The following is a 16,562-nucleotide window of genomic DNA, read 5'->3' as shown; positions in this document are numbered from 1 at the left end:
TTTATAACTGGTAGATAGTTTCACTGGATAAAAAATTTTTCATTAGCCGTTTTTTCTTTCAGCATTTTGAATATATCATTCCACTGCCTTTTAGGGTCCATTTTCTCTGGTGGGAAGTTAGACATTATTTATATTGATGCTCTCTTGTACATATTAAATTATTTTTCTCAGGGTGTCTGGGTTGCTCAGTCAGTTAAGCATCTGCCTTCGGCTCAGATCATGATTTCAGGGTCCTGGGATTGAGACCCGTATCTGGCTCCCCACTCAGTGGGGAGCATGCTTCTCCCTCTCACTCTGCACCTCCCCCTGCTCATGCTTTCTCTCAAATAATAAAGAAAATCTTTTTAAAAAATTGTTTTTCTCTTGCTTCTTTCAAGATTTTCTCTTTGCGTGTGGCTTTTAACACTTCAACTATGATGTGTCTAAGTATAAATCTCTTTGAATTTATCCTACTTGTGGTTCATTAAGCTTCTCTAGATGTGTAAATTAATATTTTTATGGTAGTTTTATGGTTTTATTAACACAAATATGACATGCACAACAAGCTGTCTATTCATTTTCTTTGCTGCGCAGCCTGGCGTTGGGATTGGTGACTGTGATTGCCAGCTGGGCTGCTCTTTCCACAATAGCTTTGTGGTTCTTGGAGGAGACACTGTGAGCAATCTCTGCACAGTAAGATTTGTTGCACATTAGCAGCACTTCAAGCTCCTTGACGTTGTGGACTAGGAACTTCTGGAAGCCACTGGGCAACATGTGCTTTGTTTTCTTGTTGTTGCCGTAACCAATGTTGGGCATCAAGTTCTGGCCCTTGAATCTTCTGTGCACCCTATTGTCAGTGCCTCTGGGTTTCCGCCAGTTGTGCTTAATTTTGACATAGCGGTCTGACTGGTGCTGGATGAACTTCTTGGTCCTCTTTTTAACTATCTTGGGCTTCACCAGAGGTCTGAGGGTAGCCATGATACCCAGTAACAGATGGCTGCCACCTCTGCAGGCAGCGCCGAGGAAGAGAGTTGTAAATTAATATTTTTAACAAATTTGGGGAGTTTGGGGCCACTATTTCTTCAAAAAATTATGATAACTATTGGACCCACAATTTGAGAAAGTATATTAGATGAGATGTGAGACATTTATTGGGAAAGTCTAGGAACCAGAAAACTGGAATGAGTACATGTACTTGGATTCAGATATAGCCTGAACCTTTGGGCACCTTGAGTACCCCTTGATCTCATAAGCAGTTGTTTCTCCCTGTGTGTCTCTGTTTCTGCATTGCTAGAATTCAACTGTAAGACGAATTTCTAAATTATTATCCTGAATTTTAAAAAAGCCACCACAAAAGAGTATCACTGTGTGATTCCTTTTGCATGAAACTCTAGAGAAGACAAAACAAATCTATAGTTACAGAAATCAAGAGGGAGAGTTCCCAGATGGGCGTGTCTGAAAAGTTTAAAAAATGATCTAATATATTTGGGCTCTCAATAGATGGAATTTATGTTAAGTACTCATTCAGATAAGGTTTGAATACAAGAATACCTTCAAGAGAGACAGTACGGTCCTAAATATTCTATAAAATTATCACTACCCATATGAGGATCGACACCAGGTAAGTACAACTTCTCCCCCAATCCCTGCTAGAATGGACTTTGAGTGAGGTCAAGATCAAGGTGAGGAAATGATATTCCTTCACTTACATGGATTTACCAAGCATCCAAGAAGCCCAAAATTATTATCAGAAAAGAAGGATATGGTCAAACATCTACTAGCAGTTGGTCAGAATAGCTATTTTCTGTTCTGTGCACTTTGCCTTTGGTGTACAACTAGGCATTAAAGGTATATTAGACCTTTGAGGCTTACAAGGCAGTTCAGGTTTCATTGTAATTGGCACACTCTCTGCAACTGTAAGACTTTTAAGGTATACTAAAAACCACTGCTTGGGAGGAGCTGAGAAAAAGAAGTGAGGGTTAACTTACTTCTGACAGTGGCTGTCCTCTATTTCTCTCTAAATCCTAAAGGATGATCTTAATACAACTTATCACTCAAAAAGAATGCACACTGTCCAGGCTTTCCCTATACAGCTTCCCTTGCTGACTCAAAGCCCATAATGGGAATAAAAAACCAGCTATGCTCAGAAGGGAAATTGCAAGGCTAATCCAGAAATTAAAACACACACACAAGGAACTCAGGATCTTGCTCAATAGTACAAGCTGAAACTAAATAGCATATATGTGGGTGGATCCTTAGAATATTAGGCCAAGAAGGATGAATTATGTTTGGACAGGGCCAAATTTATCAATACAAGTATACTCACTGTGGGCTCAGGAGCAGCCCATGGTGCATTTCACACCAATGAAATATATATAGACATAACTCATTGTATTGCACTTCATTTTATTTTGCTTTGCAGATATTGTGGTGGGTTTTTTTCTTCACAAATTGAAGGTTTTAATTTGTCATAAATCGGTTTACAAATTGAAGGTTTCAAATTGTAAAAAGTGCAAAAGCACAATCAAGCAAGTCTATTGACACCATTTTTCTGACATCACCTGCTCACTTCATGTTTCTGGGTCACCTTTCAGTAATTTTCACAATATTTCAAACTTTATTATTATATTTGTTATGGTGATCTGTGATCAGTGATTATGAGTTGCTAAAAGCTCAGAGGACAAATCTTTTATCAATAAAGTATTTTTAATTAAGACATGACATTGTTTTTAACACATGATGCTATTGCACACTTAGTAAACAACAATATAGCATAAGCATAACTATTATATGCATTGGGGAACCAAAAAATTTCATTTGATTCACTTTAGTGCAATATCCACTTTATTGTGGTAGTCTGGAACCCATCCCACTATATATTTGAGATATGCTTGTGTTTCTCTAATGGGATCCCGACAAATATTTTTTTAAAATTCTGAGTCATTCTCATGTGCACTCATCTTTTTTAGTGACCTGAAGGGATCTGCAGTGGTGGCTCTTTGATCATGAAGTCCATCAAAATGAAGTAGATGGACACCGTCCTACAATACTTCTTAAGATATATATCTATATATGAAATTCTGGGTCTCATGGACAGAAAATTAACAAAAATCATTATAACAGGGCTTCAGATCCTTTTTCCAGTCCTTGATATATCCTACTTTAAAGACAGGAGGCTTTGACTGAAGGGCAGACTGGGTCCCTTTGACAAAATTCCTCACACTCAGTCATCAGTATATACAATTAATCATTCCCCAAAAGTCTCCAAGGAAGCCAGTCAAATCTCCTTCAACTCGAATCTTCAGTGTATAGTGTCATCATGGGAAGTTATGGCTGCTGCAATTGCAGTCTCACTTAGGGGTGGTTCTGAAATGTGTGGAAAAGAAATCCTCCCAGTGGGCAGAGTTTTGAGGAGTTTTATTTAATTGTTCACTTTGTGAAGAAGAGACATGTCTTGAATTTTGTGTTGATTCATGTCCAATAGCTCAATGAGTTGTTGAGTAGTAGGGGGATAGACAAGAATAAGACTGGAAATTTGATGACAAAAAGGTCTAGAGGAGATATATGTGGATGGAATTCTAAGAATAGGTATTAAATGAGGTTTATAAATGCTTGACTGAGGATAGGACATTAGAGGGAGGAGTACAAGTGAGGTTTGGGTATTTATTCCTTCGGCTCTTTGTGCTGAGCCATGTAATTAATGGCCATTATGTTTCTCTTCCTAAGGCCACTGCTCTTATAAGGGTAGCCTTTTCTGCCAGGTTCTGGTAACATTACCTATATTCACTATGAGCCTGGTGGTGATAATGCCTCCTTATCATCACGAGTTATAGGATGATTTACCAACCCTACCCATGTTTTTAGAGCCCTGTTTATTAGACTCTCCTCAGGGTCCTATTGTTTCTTGACAATTGACACCTGTTTCTTGAGGGGATCCTAATAGGTCCACAAAACAACTCTGATCATAAAGTCCACGGGGATAGGGAATTTGATCTTTTATCTGATATTTCTATCCCAGCATCTAGAATGTCTCTTGCACAGCAGGTTTTCAATAAATGTTTCTTAAATGAACATATGTAATGACTACTTTTCCTCCATTAGTGATCTTTATGTTAAAGTCAATTATGATTGATTTAATATAGTTTGACCCATTTTGTGCTTTTACTTGTAATTCCTTAGAGAATGACAAAGAATTATAAATGTCAGCAAAAAACAAGCAAACTTGTTGGTATGCACATGGAAATCCAAGATAACTAATATAAAAATTTATTGAAAAAGATAATTCATCAAAAAACATCCTATATACATCCACACCTACAGCACCTGTCTTGACCCCCAGTAGAAGCTCCACACTGGGCTCCAAGGGCACCAGGTGGGAGCTCAGGGGTCGGTGGGTCCGGTGGCTGTAAAGGGACAGGGTGGAAGTCTCAGGCTGAAAAATTATGATTATAATTTTATAGCTTTATCATTTCAATCCTAAATACCTCAGTCGTCATGCCTTTTTTTTTTTTACAAAATCATTTTTCCTGCATAACTTCAATTTTTTTTCACACTTTACCTAAGTAACCGTAATTTTAGTATTTTCAATATCCGATCCATATTCAAGTTTTCCCATTGTCTCCAAATAACCAAAGAGGGGAAATGCTATTTCAATAGAGAGCCAATAGAGGAGCACCCTTTGCATTTGGCAGGAGAGTTCAAATTTCACCCTTAATCTCTTCCAGCTTGGAGAGAACCTGGGCGTGAAAGTTTTAAAAACAGCAGCCTCTAGGGCGCCTGGATGGCTCAGTCGGTTAAGCGGCTGCCTTTGGCTCAGGTCATAATCCCGGGGTCCTGGGATTGAGTTCCGCATGGGGCTCCTTGCTCAGCAGAGAGCCTGCTTCTCCGCTGCCTGCCATTCCCCCTGCTGGTGCTTGCTCTCTGTCTCTCGCTCTCGCTCTCTCTGTGTCAAATAAATAAATAAAACATCTTAAAAACATAAACCAAAACAAAACAAAAACCAGCAGCCTCTAGCTTTCTAAAACACGGAAATGCCAAAAGAGCAACATGAAAAGTGGCCGCGGAGGTCTACGGGAAATGTAGTCCTGTATTCTTAGTTCGCCGCGTGGCACTCTGGGAAGAGAATTCGGGGCTCCTTTTGCGCAAGGGCAGCCGTAGCTCCGCCTCCTCATTCGTCTTCTCTGGACTGCAGGAGAGCTGTTTGAGAGCCCTCGGCTCTACTCTACTCGAAAGTAAAGGATGCGCACCTGGGGTGAGAGTGCAGGGGAGCTCTCTATGGGAGGGGCGCGCTTGTGTCTAGGGCCGGGAGCGGGAAGTTTTGGGGATACCCTGGTAGGCGCCCCGGCCAGCCCTCGACCGACAGAAGGCCGGTGGGGGTGTGTGGGGAGGTAGGGGGAGAACCCTGGCCCTCCCGCGCCGGGCGCGCAGGTGGGGCTGAGCCTGGTCTTGAGTAGGGGCTCGGTGCGGTCCTGGGTGTGTAGGGACAGTGTGGTTGGACACGCCTGCAGCCCGACTTAGTGGCGGCGGGGGGCAAGGTGCGTTTAAAACGCTGATGGTGACTGTGAGTGCGGTGAGAGCCTGAGCTCGGGAGCCAGAAAAGGCCCGGGTAAATTCCAGCAGAGGCGATAGAAGGAACCTGGGTAAGAGACGGGTTTCTCATCTCAAAATTATATTAATATGACTGTTCCATGGGGTTGTTTTGAAACTTAGATCTAAGTCATCACTTGTAAAGTATTTAGACAAGTGCCGCGTATTATGCCCTGCGTAAATGACAGCTGCTCTTATAGTTAGAAGACACTGTTGTTTTCATTGGATGGTTTAACATAACCTCACAACCACTTAAAACAAATAAAAAACAAACAAAAATTAAAAAACAACCCAGGTTCAGCTTGGTGGAATGATGTGCCCAGGTCTCAAGCTAGCAGTGAGGGAGTTCGGATTCAAGGGCAAGTGTGCTTTACTTCCAATCTCAGGCATTGTCTAAATATCACCCCTGCCTGAAACCAGCATTGCAGCGTTCACAGCACTTAGCAAAGTGGCCTGTCCCCAGATCCCCAAGGATATAAGGGAAGGTGAATGTTGATGGAATCCGACCATATATCAAATTTACTCTGGTATTTTTAGTGTGTCTTCAGGTCCCTTGGGTCAGACAGAGGTTCCTGGCCCCTTCTGTGTTGTCAGGCTGTCTTTTAAGTGTGATATTATAATAAATTCCAAGACTCTTGGTTTTGCCCCTAAAATGAGTTTTTAGGTCCATGTCCCAATTGCCTTGAAACAAAGTAAACCCCTGTGGGGTAGGAAGCAGGGGACCTCTGTGAATAGGAGTCTTACCTGGAAGAGAGCACCCCTCTGACCTTAGACCTCTCTCCAGAGCTTTAGTGAAGAGACAGAAGGGCCAGAAAGGAGCAGATCCTAGATTTGCAAGGTCAGAAGCAGTTCCTGATCCCCTTACCCAGAATAAGCTAGACTTAGTGATAAACCACACTGTGTGACAGGAGGGTTGGGGCCAGCCTTGAGAAGAGTGAAGTGAGCTGGGGTGGTCCAGGGGCAGGCTGCTCAGGAAAGGCCACTTCTTGGAGGGCTTGTGACAGCAAGGTTTGGGGGTAGGGGATAACCAGGCAGAGGGAGGAAATTCTGTCTCCACTGCCCTTAAATGGCCCTCACTCTATAGATGTTGCACTGCTGTCCCACCTGTCCATCCCCACATGTGACACTAGTGACATTATCCTGACCTCACAGGATTCCAGAATGCTGATAAGGGAAGTGTTTTCCGAGCTCATCTACTTCTCTTTTGAAAGCTTCAGTGAACCAGAAAGGTTCAATGACTTGTTTGGGAAAACCCAGTTTGTGAGAGAGTTAGGAGGAAAAGAGTGGAGCTTACTCTCTTCCAGGTAAGTTACCAAAAGCATCTTATCAAAGGGGCCTTTTGAAAAATACATCACCACCGCTAAAACAATTAAAAATTCCTGTCTTGAAGCATCCCATCTCTTTTAGTAGGCTTGCCATGGATTTCTATACCAGGGGGTAAATAATATTACTGAGAAAAATATGTAAATGATGATTGCTGAGCGTTTGTCTGCTAAGGTAATTTGACTGAAAGAATAGTGTCTCATCCTTTGGCGTACTCTAATTCAACTAACGTGTTGCTTTGTGTTAGTCACAAGAACACATGCATTATTGTTAAATCAGTCAAGAAAATTTTATGTTCACTCAGTAAAAAACTGCAGATTTAAGCCCATGATCATTTCAGAGTCACACCAGACAGGTGGTGCTGCCTGTACATGCTCCTTCTCATTCCTTTTCAAGGTCCAGAGGGTCCCGTGCCTGTGAGGAGGATGGATGATCCTCCACTGGGGTGCTGAGATTTGGGAAGGTGAGTGTAGGAGCTGTAAGATAGGCCAGATCTCATGACCCCTGTCTTCTTTCTGTCCCCTCAGCTGAACCACAGTTCTCTACACTCTCCCAAGAGCCACAGAAAATGAACACACCTCAGGTGAGCTCTTCATTTATTCCCCGCTTAGTATTGTAATGGATTTATGAGGTTTAGAAGGATCCATGCATTAAATGGAAAAGAACAACTAGAAACATCAATCTTGAGCAAAAATATACAGTTTGACTATCAGCTGTGATGTTTTCTTTCAGCTTTTAGTAGGTAACTTTTCTTAGAGTAGGGTTAGGTTCCCTCCATGTACCAGGTTGCTAAGATTTCATGTTAGTCATGAATGTGCATTGAATTATTGATTGTCTCTTGTGTATGGATTGGAATAAAACTAGAGCTTATTTCCTTTCATCTGAATACTGTAAACAGTGTAACATATTTTCTAATATTAACTTGAATTCCTGTATACACCCTAGTTGCTAATAAGTGTGGTAAGTTGCTTCTTACATATTTTCCTCAGGCCTTTTGCTAATACTATATTCAGGGCTTATATTTCTGTATCCACAAGTTGGATTAGACTATACTTTCTTGTTTCTCTGTCCAAGTATGGTATCATGGTCATAGTTTTATGAAAGTAAATGGAGAACTTTTCTGCTCCTTTTCTAGCAAAAGATGAGAAAATTGTATTACATGTGGATTTTTGTGAAATTTACATATAGATTTAGACCTTTAGAAGACTTTAGCGTGAAGACTCTGGTTGTTAACTTATTAGTCATAAGCCTATATTGGATTTGTATTTTTTTCTTTTATTTTCAGATTTATTTATTTGACAGAGAGAGAGAAAAAGCATGGGGGGAGGGGCAAATGGAGAGGGAGAGAGAGAATCTCAAGCAGAGTACCTGCTGAGCACAGAGCTCGTTGCAGAGCTTGATCACATGACACTGAGATCATAACCTGAGCCGAAATCAAGACTCAGATTCTTAACTGACTGAGCCACCCAGGCACCCCTATATTTTTCTTAATATAACTTTTGATATTACATTTTCATAGAAAATTGTTCGTTTTATTTACGTTTTTAAATGTATTTTCATGAATTTGTTAATAGCATTGTCTTAGGATTTCAAAGTCTTTATCTGTTATAACAGTAATTCCTTTTTTGATCAGCTTTTAAATTTTATTTTAGCATAAAGGCTGCTAATCAGAAAAGGACAAAATATGTTCTAGTTGGCCCAATCTGAAACCTAGAATTTCAGGGTCTGAGGGTCTTAATATTCTGTGCAGGCAGTGGACTCTAAATATTGGGAATTGAGGGACATATACTTGTCATATTTGTGCTCTCTACCTTTACCTACCCACCTGTCAGCACCATTTGTTGACAAAAATATACTTTGTCCATTAATTGCGTTGGCATGTTCGTGGGAAACCAATTAGTAATGCATGTAGGGTCTGTTTCTGGACTCTGTTCACTTCTGATGACTGGTGTTAATCCGTTTGCTAATACCAGACCTATCTTGATGAGTGTCTCTTTACAGTAACTCTTGAAATCAGATAATGTGAGTCTTCCAACTTTGTTCTTTTTTTAAATTGTTTTGGATATTCTAGGTCCTTTGCTTCTTTATAGAAAGTTTTGAAAATCTTCCTCTCTGTCTCAAAAGAGCCTGCTGAGATTTTGATTTTGATTGCACTGAATCCACAGAATCTATAGTGTAGAGATCAACTTGGGAAGAATTAACATCTTGATCATAATGAGTCTTCCAATTAATGAACACAGTATCTCTTTCCATTCACTTAGGTGATATGGAGGGTTTTGAGGATTTGGGGTTTGACACAAAAGGATAGTTTTGACTACAGTTTTCAAGAATAACACTGTCTACTGTCTGAAGATAGACCCTAGACTAGAAGCAGGAACAATGTAGGAGTCTGTTTCTATAATCCTAGCAAGAAATTATGATCATAATGGTGTTAGTTGCTTTGAAGTGGTCAAACTCTGGATGTAATTTAAGGTAGAGCCAACAATCTGGGAGTGTGTGTTTCTTTTCTACAATCTTGCAAATAGAGCATGCTGTCAAATTTTGAATTTTTACCAATGTGATTAAAATAATCTCAGTTTAGTTTTATAAGCTTTTCTCATGAGTGAGGTGTGGAACATTCTTTTTTGTTTGTAATTAATCTAGATTTCTTTTTTTGTTGAACTGTTCATCCCTTACTTGTTTTCCTATTGATGTACTGATTTTAATTACTGTATCCACTATAACATTCTAGCCCTTTCTCTGTGATATACATTGCACAATTTCCCTAAAGGTTTTTGTAATTTTGCCTTGCTCGTGATTTTTTTTTTTTTTGTCATAAAGGCATTTGATTTTTTTTAAAGATTTTCTTTATTTATTTGAGAGAGAGAGACAGCATGTGTGAGAGAGTGAGAGAGCAAGTGTGCACGAGCAGCAGGGAGGGGCAGAGGGAGAGGGAAAAGCAGGCTCCCCACTGAGCAGGGAGCCCAGTGCGGGCTCGATCCCAAGATCCTGGGATCATGACCTGAGCCGAAGACAGACACTTAACTGACTGAGCCACCCAGGCACCCCAAAGCATTTGATTTTTATGTCAAATCTAGGAGTTTTTTCATTAATGTTCCTGGATTTTCAGTCATAATTGGGCATTTCCCACTCCAATATAAAATAATTGTTCTGTGTAGTCTTCTGAAATTTGATTTTATTTTTTACAGTTAGATTTTGAATACATTTTAATTTTTATCCTGCTCTGTGGTACAAGAAACAGTCTTTTCCCAGGTGGCCATCTAGTTACCCTGTGACATTTTTGGGTCCAGACTTTTCTCACGCATTTGAATGATGTCACTTGTATTCAAATAGGAAATTTACTGTGTTACTCATTCTTCCTATTACACACGTGGTTCTAGGTCCTGTTCAGTTTAAGGTTGGATGTCTTTTTAGACTTTCATCACTTCCCTGCTCCTTCTGCCCACGTCTATGTTTGTATTAAAGTGTGGCCAACATTCTCATGTTTTGCTTATCTAATACTGTCTTACCCTCTATCTTCCAGAATTTGTTCAAATTTTGGGGCCTTCTGCTGGGACGTTTCTCTGTATTCCTCTTTTGTCATATTTTATAGTAGGTCTCGTATTTTACCTGAGTGTGTTTTTAAAGGCAGGGAGGTAAATGTGTATGCTCAATCTATTCCCTTGAACTAGAGGAATCATGCCTTTAATTCTTCTTCCTTTTAATTTCCAGTACTCTAATCTTTCCAATTTTTCTTTCTGCCATTTCAGAATTCTTTCTCAGTCTTCATGGCCTTTCTTTTTCTACCTGCCTGAAATTTTGCTATTCCCTTGAATTCTCTACTTGGTCCTTTTCTCTCCTGTTTCTCTGTCCTTTTTGAGCCATCCCTTTTTTTCTGATGACTTCAGTTAGCCATCTTAATGACTGATATCTCCTAATTCCTTATTTTCATTTTAGACCTCTGTCTGTTCCAAAGTCATGCAACCAACAATGAAATAAATAATTCCATCTATATTTTCTACAGGTGTTTTGAGTGCAAACGAAGAACATCCGCCTCACAATGACCCAACCTCTGACTTGTACTTAATTCTTCTAATCTCTGCATATGGCATCCGTATTTACCCAGTTGCTTATGCAGCATCTCTGTATATAGGTGCACAGGAAAATAATGAGAAGATTTTGTTTTCTATAAGAATTAATTTCCCATTCTTTAACTTTGCTTTAGTATAAGCCATCTCTTAAATTGGGTATTTTGTTTTGCTGCTTAAGATATTGTACAGAGCAATGGTTCCTAACTGGAGATGATTTTGCTCCCCAGGAGACATTTGGCAATGTTTGGAGATATTTTTGATGGTCACAACTGGGATGTTGCTGGCATCTAATCAGTAGAAGAGAGAGATATTGATATATATTCTAAAATACACAGGACAGGGGCGCCTGGGTGGCTCAGTCGTTAAGCGTCTGCCTTCGGCTCAGGTCATGATCTCAGGGTCCTGGGATCGAGCCCCGCATCGGGCTCCCTGCTCAGCGGGGAGCCTGCTTCTCCCTCTGCAGCTCCCCCCGTTTGTGTTCCCTCTCTCGCTGTGTCTCTCTCTGTCAAATAAATAAATAAATAATAAATAAATAAATAAAATAAAATAAAATAAAATACACAGGACAGTCTTTCACAGAAATAGCATTATCTGTCCCACAGTGTTAGCAGTGCCAAGTTGAAGAAATCCTGTTCTAAAGCATTGCTCCTCAAGTATGAATCTGGTGGTGTGTAAATACTTTCCCAGTCTTACATGTGTCTCTTCGTTAGTTCTCTATTACCCCAGCAGAGATCTCCAGATTGATATGTGTATACTGTACCAAGTGCTCAGCATAATCTGTTGGTGTATGGGAAATGTATACAGGAATCCTGTTTATAATAACTTTACCTTAAAAAATAAGGCACTAAGTTTTCTCATTATATTGACAATATATGTGTATAAATTAAAAATAAATAAATAAATCAGAGCATGAGAATTTTTTTTTTTTTTTAAACTAACTGTGTGCATATCCCCAAAGTATAAGACAGAGTTAGGGCCATGATAGTCATCCTTTATAGCATTTTGTTTTAAACTCTAAGGTAAACATAGTAAGACTTAGTTTCCAAAAATTGTTTCCATGTCCCTGATTCTGGCCTCAGATTGATCAGAAATGTCCTGTTGCAGGCGTCAGTGTCATTCAAGGATGTGACTGTGGAGTTCACCCAGGAGGAGTGGCGGCAGATGGACTCTGCTCAGAGGACTCTGTACCGAGATGTGATGCTAGAGAACTACAGCCACCTCGTCTCAGTGGGTGAGCACACCTTACCACGTGACTCCCTTTTGACTGCATATTCTGGTTTTTCTTTTTTCTTTTTAAAATGTTAATCACTTTTGTTGGGGTGTGTTTAACAGAAAATAAAACTCAGGACTTTTCAGTATATAAGTCAATGAGTTGTGAAAAATTACGTAGTAGATTTTCATCATCAAACTTGTAATTTGGAATGTTTCCATCACCCCTAAAAGATTCTTGTACCCCTTTGCGGGTACCTCCATCCCTAACCCCCTCTTGTACCCCCTCTTGTACCTCCATCCCTAACTCTCTATCTCACTGATATGCTTTCTAATGCAAGCACTTTGCCTTTTCTCAAATTTTGTATAAATAGAACCATAAAGTATATACTCTCTTTTGTCTGGCTTCTTTCACTTAGCATAAATGCTTTTGAGACTCATGGATGTGTGTGTGTGTCATCCTTTCAGTTGATAGATCCATGGGCTTTCTTCCAGTTCGGGGCTATTATGAATAAAACTGCTATGAACGTTTATACAAGTCTTTGTATCAACATGTTTTCATTTCCCTTGTGTAAATACCTAGGAGTGGTAAGTTTATATGTAACTTGATAAGAAACTGCCAAATGTTTCTAAGTTGGCTCTACTGTTTTTCATGCCTGTGAGCAATGTCTGAGGGTTCTCATTGCTCTCTGGTTACCAGCATTTGGTTTGATAAGTCTTATTATTTTTAACCATTCTAGTTAGGATCTAGTTATATCTTATGGTGTTTTAATTTGTATTTCCCTGATGATTAACAATTTGGAACCTCTTTTCATGGGCTTTTTTTTACCAGTAATAATCTCCTTTAATGGAGTGATCACATTTTCAGCTCCATTTTTTTAGTTTAGTTTTTTGGGGTTTTCCATCTTCTCAGAAGTTCAGACCTTTGTCTAATATATATTTTGCAAGCTTTTTTCCTCTATCTTTGTCTTGCCTTTTTAAGAAGAAAATGTTTTCCAATTATTGTTATTTTACATATACTTTGGAAGAAACTTTTTAATGATGGTAATTGGCACAGTTTTATTCTTCAAAAGTTTTCCCCAATGCTTATATCTTGCATAACTATAATATATCAATGCCAGTAAATAGACATTGGTACAGTGTGTATGAATAGCTCTACACCATTTTATCTCATGTGGAGATTTGTGTAATCACCACAACAATTAAGATATAAAACTGTCTTATTGCCCCAAAGATTTCTTTCATGCTACCTCTTTATAATCATACCCATCCCCTCTCCCACACTATCCCTAATCTCTACCAACTACTAATCCACTCTTCATCTACCTAGTATTCCACAGTGTGAATATAACATTTATTTGGCCATTCACCTGTTGAAAGACATTTTGGTTGTTTCTTATTAGGGGCTATTATAAATAAAGCTGCTATGAACATTGATGTCAGAGTTTTTGTATGAACATAAATTATTATTCTCTGGGATAAATGCCTAGGAGTATGATTGGGGTTGTATGGTAAGTATACGTTTCACTCTTTAAGAAACTGCCAAACTATTTTTCAGAATGGCTGCACCATTTTCCATTTGCACCAGCAGTGTATGAGAAATCCAGTTACTCCCTATTTTTCCTAGTGTTTGGTATCGTAACTATTTTTTGTAATAGTGGTTGTAATGGGTATATAGTGGTGGCTCATCATGGTCTTAATTTGCATTTCCTTAATAGCTAGTGATGTTAAATATTTCTAATGCTCCCGTGTGCCATGTATGTATCCTTAGGAAAGTGTCTGTTTATGGCTTCTGTGCATTTTTTCCATCTTTACTGATATATAATGACAAATTAAAATTATATATTTTAGCTGTACAACTTGATATTTTGATATATGTGCACATTGTGAGTCAATTGCCACAATCAAGCTAATTAACATATGCATGACCTGACCTAGTTACCTTTGTTTTCTTTGTGGTGAGAACACTTAAAATTTGCCTCTTGGCAAATTTCTAGTAAACAATACAGTATTATTGACTATACTCAGATCTTCATAACTTACTCCTCTTGCATAACTGAACTTTTTTTTTAATTTTATTATGTTTTGTTAGTCACCATACCATACATCATTAGTTTTTGATGTAGTGATCCACGATCCATTCTTTTCATATAACACCCAGTGCTCCATGCAGTACGTGCCATCCTTAAAACCCATCACTGGGCTAACCAATCCCCCCTCCCCACTCCCCTCTAAAACCCTGTTTGTTTCTCAGAGTCCATAGTCTCTCATGGTTCATCTCTCCCTCCGATGTCCCCCCCCTTCATTTTTCCCTTCCTTCTAATGTCCCCCATGCTATTCCTTATGTTCCACAAATAAGTGAAACCATATGATAATTGACTTTCTCTGCTTGACTTATTTCACTTAGCATAATCTCCTCCAGTCCCATCCATGTTGATGTAAAAGATGGGTATTCATCCTTTCTGATGGCTGAGTAATATTCCATTGTAGATATGGACCACATCTTCTTTATCCATTCATCTGTTGAAGGGCATCTCGGCTCTTTCCACAGTTTGGCTATTGCGGACATTGCTGCTATGAATATTGGGGTGCATATGGCCCTTCTTTTCACTACATCTGTGTCTTTGGGGTAAATACCCAGGAGTACAATTGCTGGGTCATAGGGTAGCTCTATTTTTAAATTTTTGAGGCACCTCCACACTGTTTTCCAAAGTGGCTGTACCAACTTGCATTCCCACCAACAGTGTAGGAGGGTTCCCCTTTCTCCACAACCTCTCCAACATTTGTTGTTTCTTTCCCTGCCCATTTTTGCCATTCTAACTGGTGTAAGGTGGTAGGTATCTCAGTGTGATTTTGATTTGAATTTCCCTGATGGCTAATGATGATGAACATCTTTTCATGTGTCTGTTAGCCATTTGTATGTCTTCTTCAGAGAAGTGTCTTTTCATATATTCTGCACATTTTTTAACTTGATTATTTCTTTTTTTGGGTGTTGAGTTTGAGAAGCTCTTTATAGATCTTGGATACCAGCCCTTTATCTGTAGTGTCATTTGCAAATCTCTTCTCCCATTCTGTGGGTTGCCTCTTTGTTTTGTTGACTGTTTCCTTTGCTGTGCAGAAGCTTTTTATCTTGATGAAGTCCCAAAAGTTCATTTTTGCTTTTGTTTCACTAGCTTTTGGAGATGTATCTTGAAAGAAGTTGCTGTGGCCGATGTCAAAGAGGTTATTGTCTATGTTCTCCTCTAGGATTTTGATGGATTCCTGTCTCACATTGAGGTCTTTCATCCATTTTGAGTTTATCTTTGTGAATGGTGTTAGAGAATGGTCGAGTTTCATTCTTCTGCATGTGGCTGTCCAATTCCCCCAGCACCATTTATTGAAGAGACTTTTTTCCATTTTATATTTTTTCCAGCTTTGTCAAAGATTATTTGACCATAGAGTTGAGGGTCCATATCTGGGCTCTCTATTCTGTTCCAATGGTCTATATGTCTGTTTTTGTGCCAGTACCATGCTGTCTTGGTGATCACAGCTTTGTAATATAGCTTGAAATCGGGCAACATGATGCCTCCAGCTTTGTTTTTCTTTTTCAGCATTTCCTTAGCGATTCAGGGTCTTTTCTGGTTCCATACATTTTTAGGATTGTTTGTTCCAGCACTTTGAAAAATGTCATTGGAATTTTGATCGGGATGACATTGAAGGTATAGATTGCTTGCAGCATAGACATTTTAACAATGTTTACTCTTCCGATCCATGAGCATGGAATGTTTTTCCATCTTTTTGTGTGTTGTAGTTCCTAGAGTATAGATCCTTTACCTCTTTAGTTAGGTTTATTCCGAGGTATCTTATGGTTTTTTGTGCTATTGTAAATGGAATTGTTTCTCTAATTTCTCTTTCTACAGTTGCATTGTTAGTGTATAAGAAAGCAACTAATTTCTGTACATTGATTTTGTATCCTGCCACATTACTGAATTGCTGTATGAGGTCTAGTAATTTGGGGGTGGAGTGTTTTGTGTTTTCCGCATAAAGTATCATGTCATCTGCGAAAAGAGAGAGTTGGACTTCTTCTTTGCCAATTTGAATACCTTTTATTTCTTTTTGTTGTCTGATTGCGGTTGCTAGGACTTCTAGTACTATGTTGAACAATAGTGACGAGAGTGGGCATCCTTGACGTGTTCCTGATCTTAAGGGAAAGGCTCTCAGCTTTTCCCCATTGAGGATGATATTCGCTGTGGGTTTTTCATAGATGGATTTTATGAACTTGAGGAATGTTCCCTCTATCCCTATACTCTGAAGAGTTTTAATCAGGAAAGGATGCTGTAATTTGTCAAATGCTTTTTCTGCATCAATTGAGAGGACCCTATGGTTCTTCTCTCTCCTCTTATTAATGTGTTCTGT

General features: G+C 39.2%; 1 protein-coding gene and 1 pseudogene across 1 annotated transcript in view; one reads left to right on the top strand and one right to left on the bottom strand.

The window, feature by feature from the left end:
- Window positions 1-506: 506 nt before the first annotated feature.
- Window positions 507-978, bottom strand: LOC118550608 (large ribosomal subunit protein eL32 pseudogene; annotated as a pseudogene).
- Window positions 979-5,118: 4,140 nt separating this feature from the next.
- Window positions 5,119-16,562, top strand: part of ZNF782 (zinc finger protein 782) — a 63,575-nt gene continuing 52,131 nt past the window's right edge. The window contains exons 1-3 of the mRNA XM_036115815.2: window positions 5,119-5,230; window positions 7,416-7,471; window positions 12,063-12,189. Of these exons, the coding sequence (XP_035971708.1) occupies window positions 5,218-5,230; window positions 7,416-7,471; window positions 12,063-12,189 (196 nt within the window). The 5' untranslated portion in view covers window positions 5,119-5,217. The remainder of the gene's footprint in view (window positions 5,231-7,415; window positions 7,472-12,062; window positions 12,190-16,562) is intronic.

This window comes from Halichoerus grypus, chromosome 14, assembly GCF_964656455.1.
Source record: "Halichoerus grypus chromosome 14, mHalGry1.hap1.1, whole genome shotgun sequence".
In the NCBI taxonomy this organism is placed as follows: Eukaryota; Metazoa; Chordata; class Mammalia; order Carnivora; family Phocidae; genus Halichoerus; species Halichoerus grypus.
This window is presented reverse-complemented; position numbering and strand designations above follow the sequence as displayed.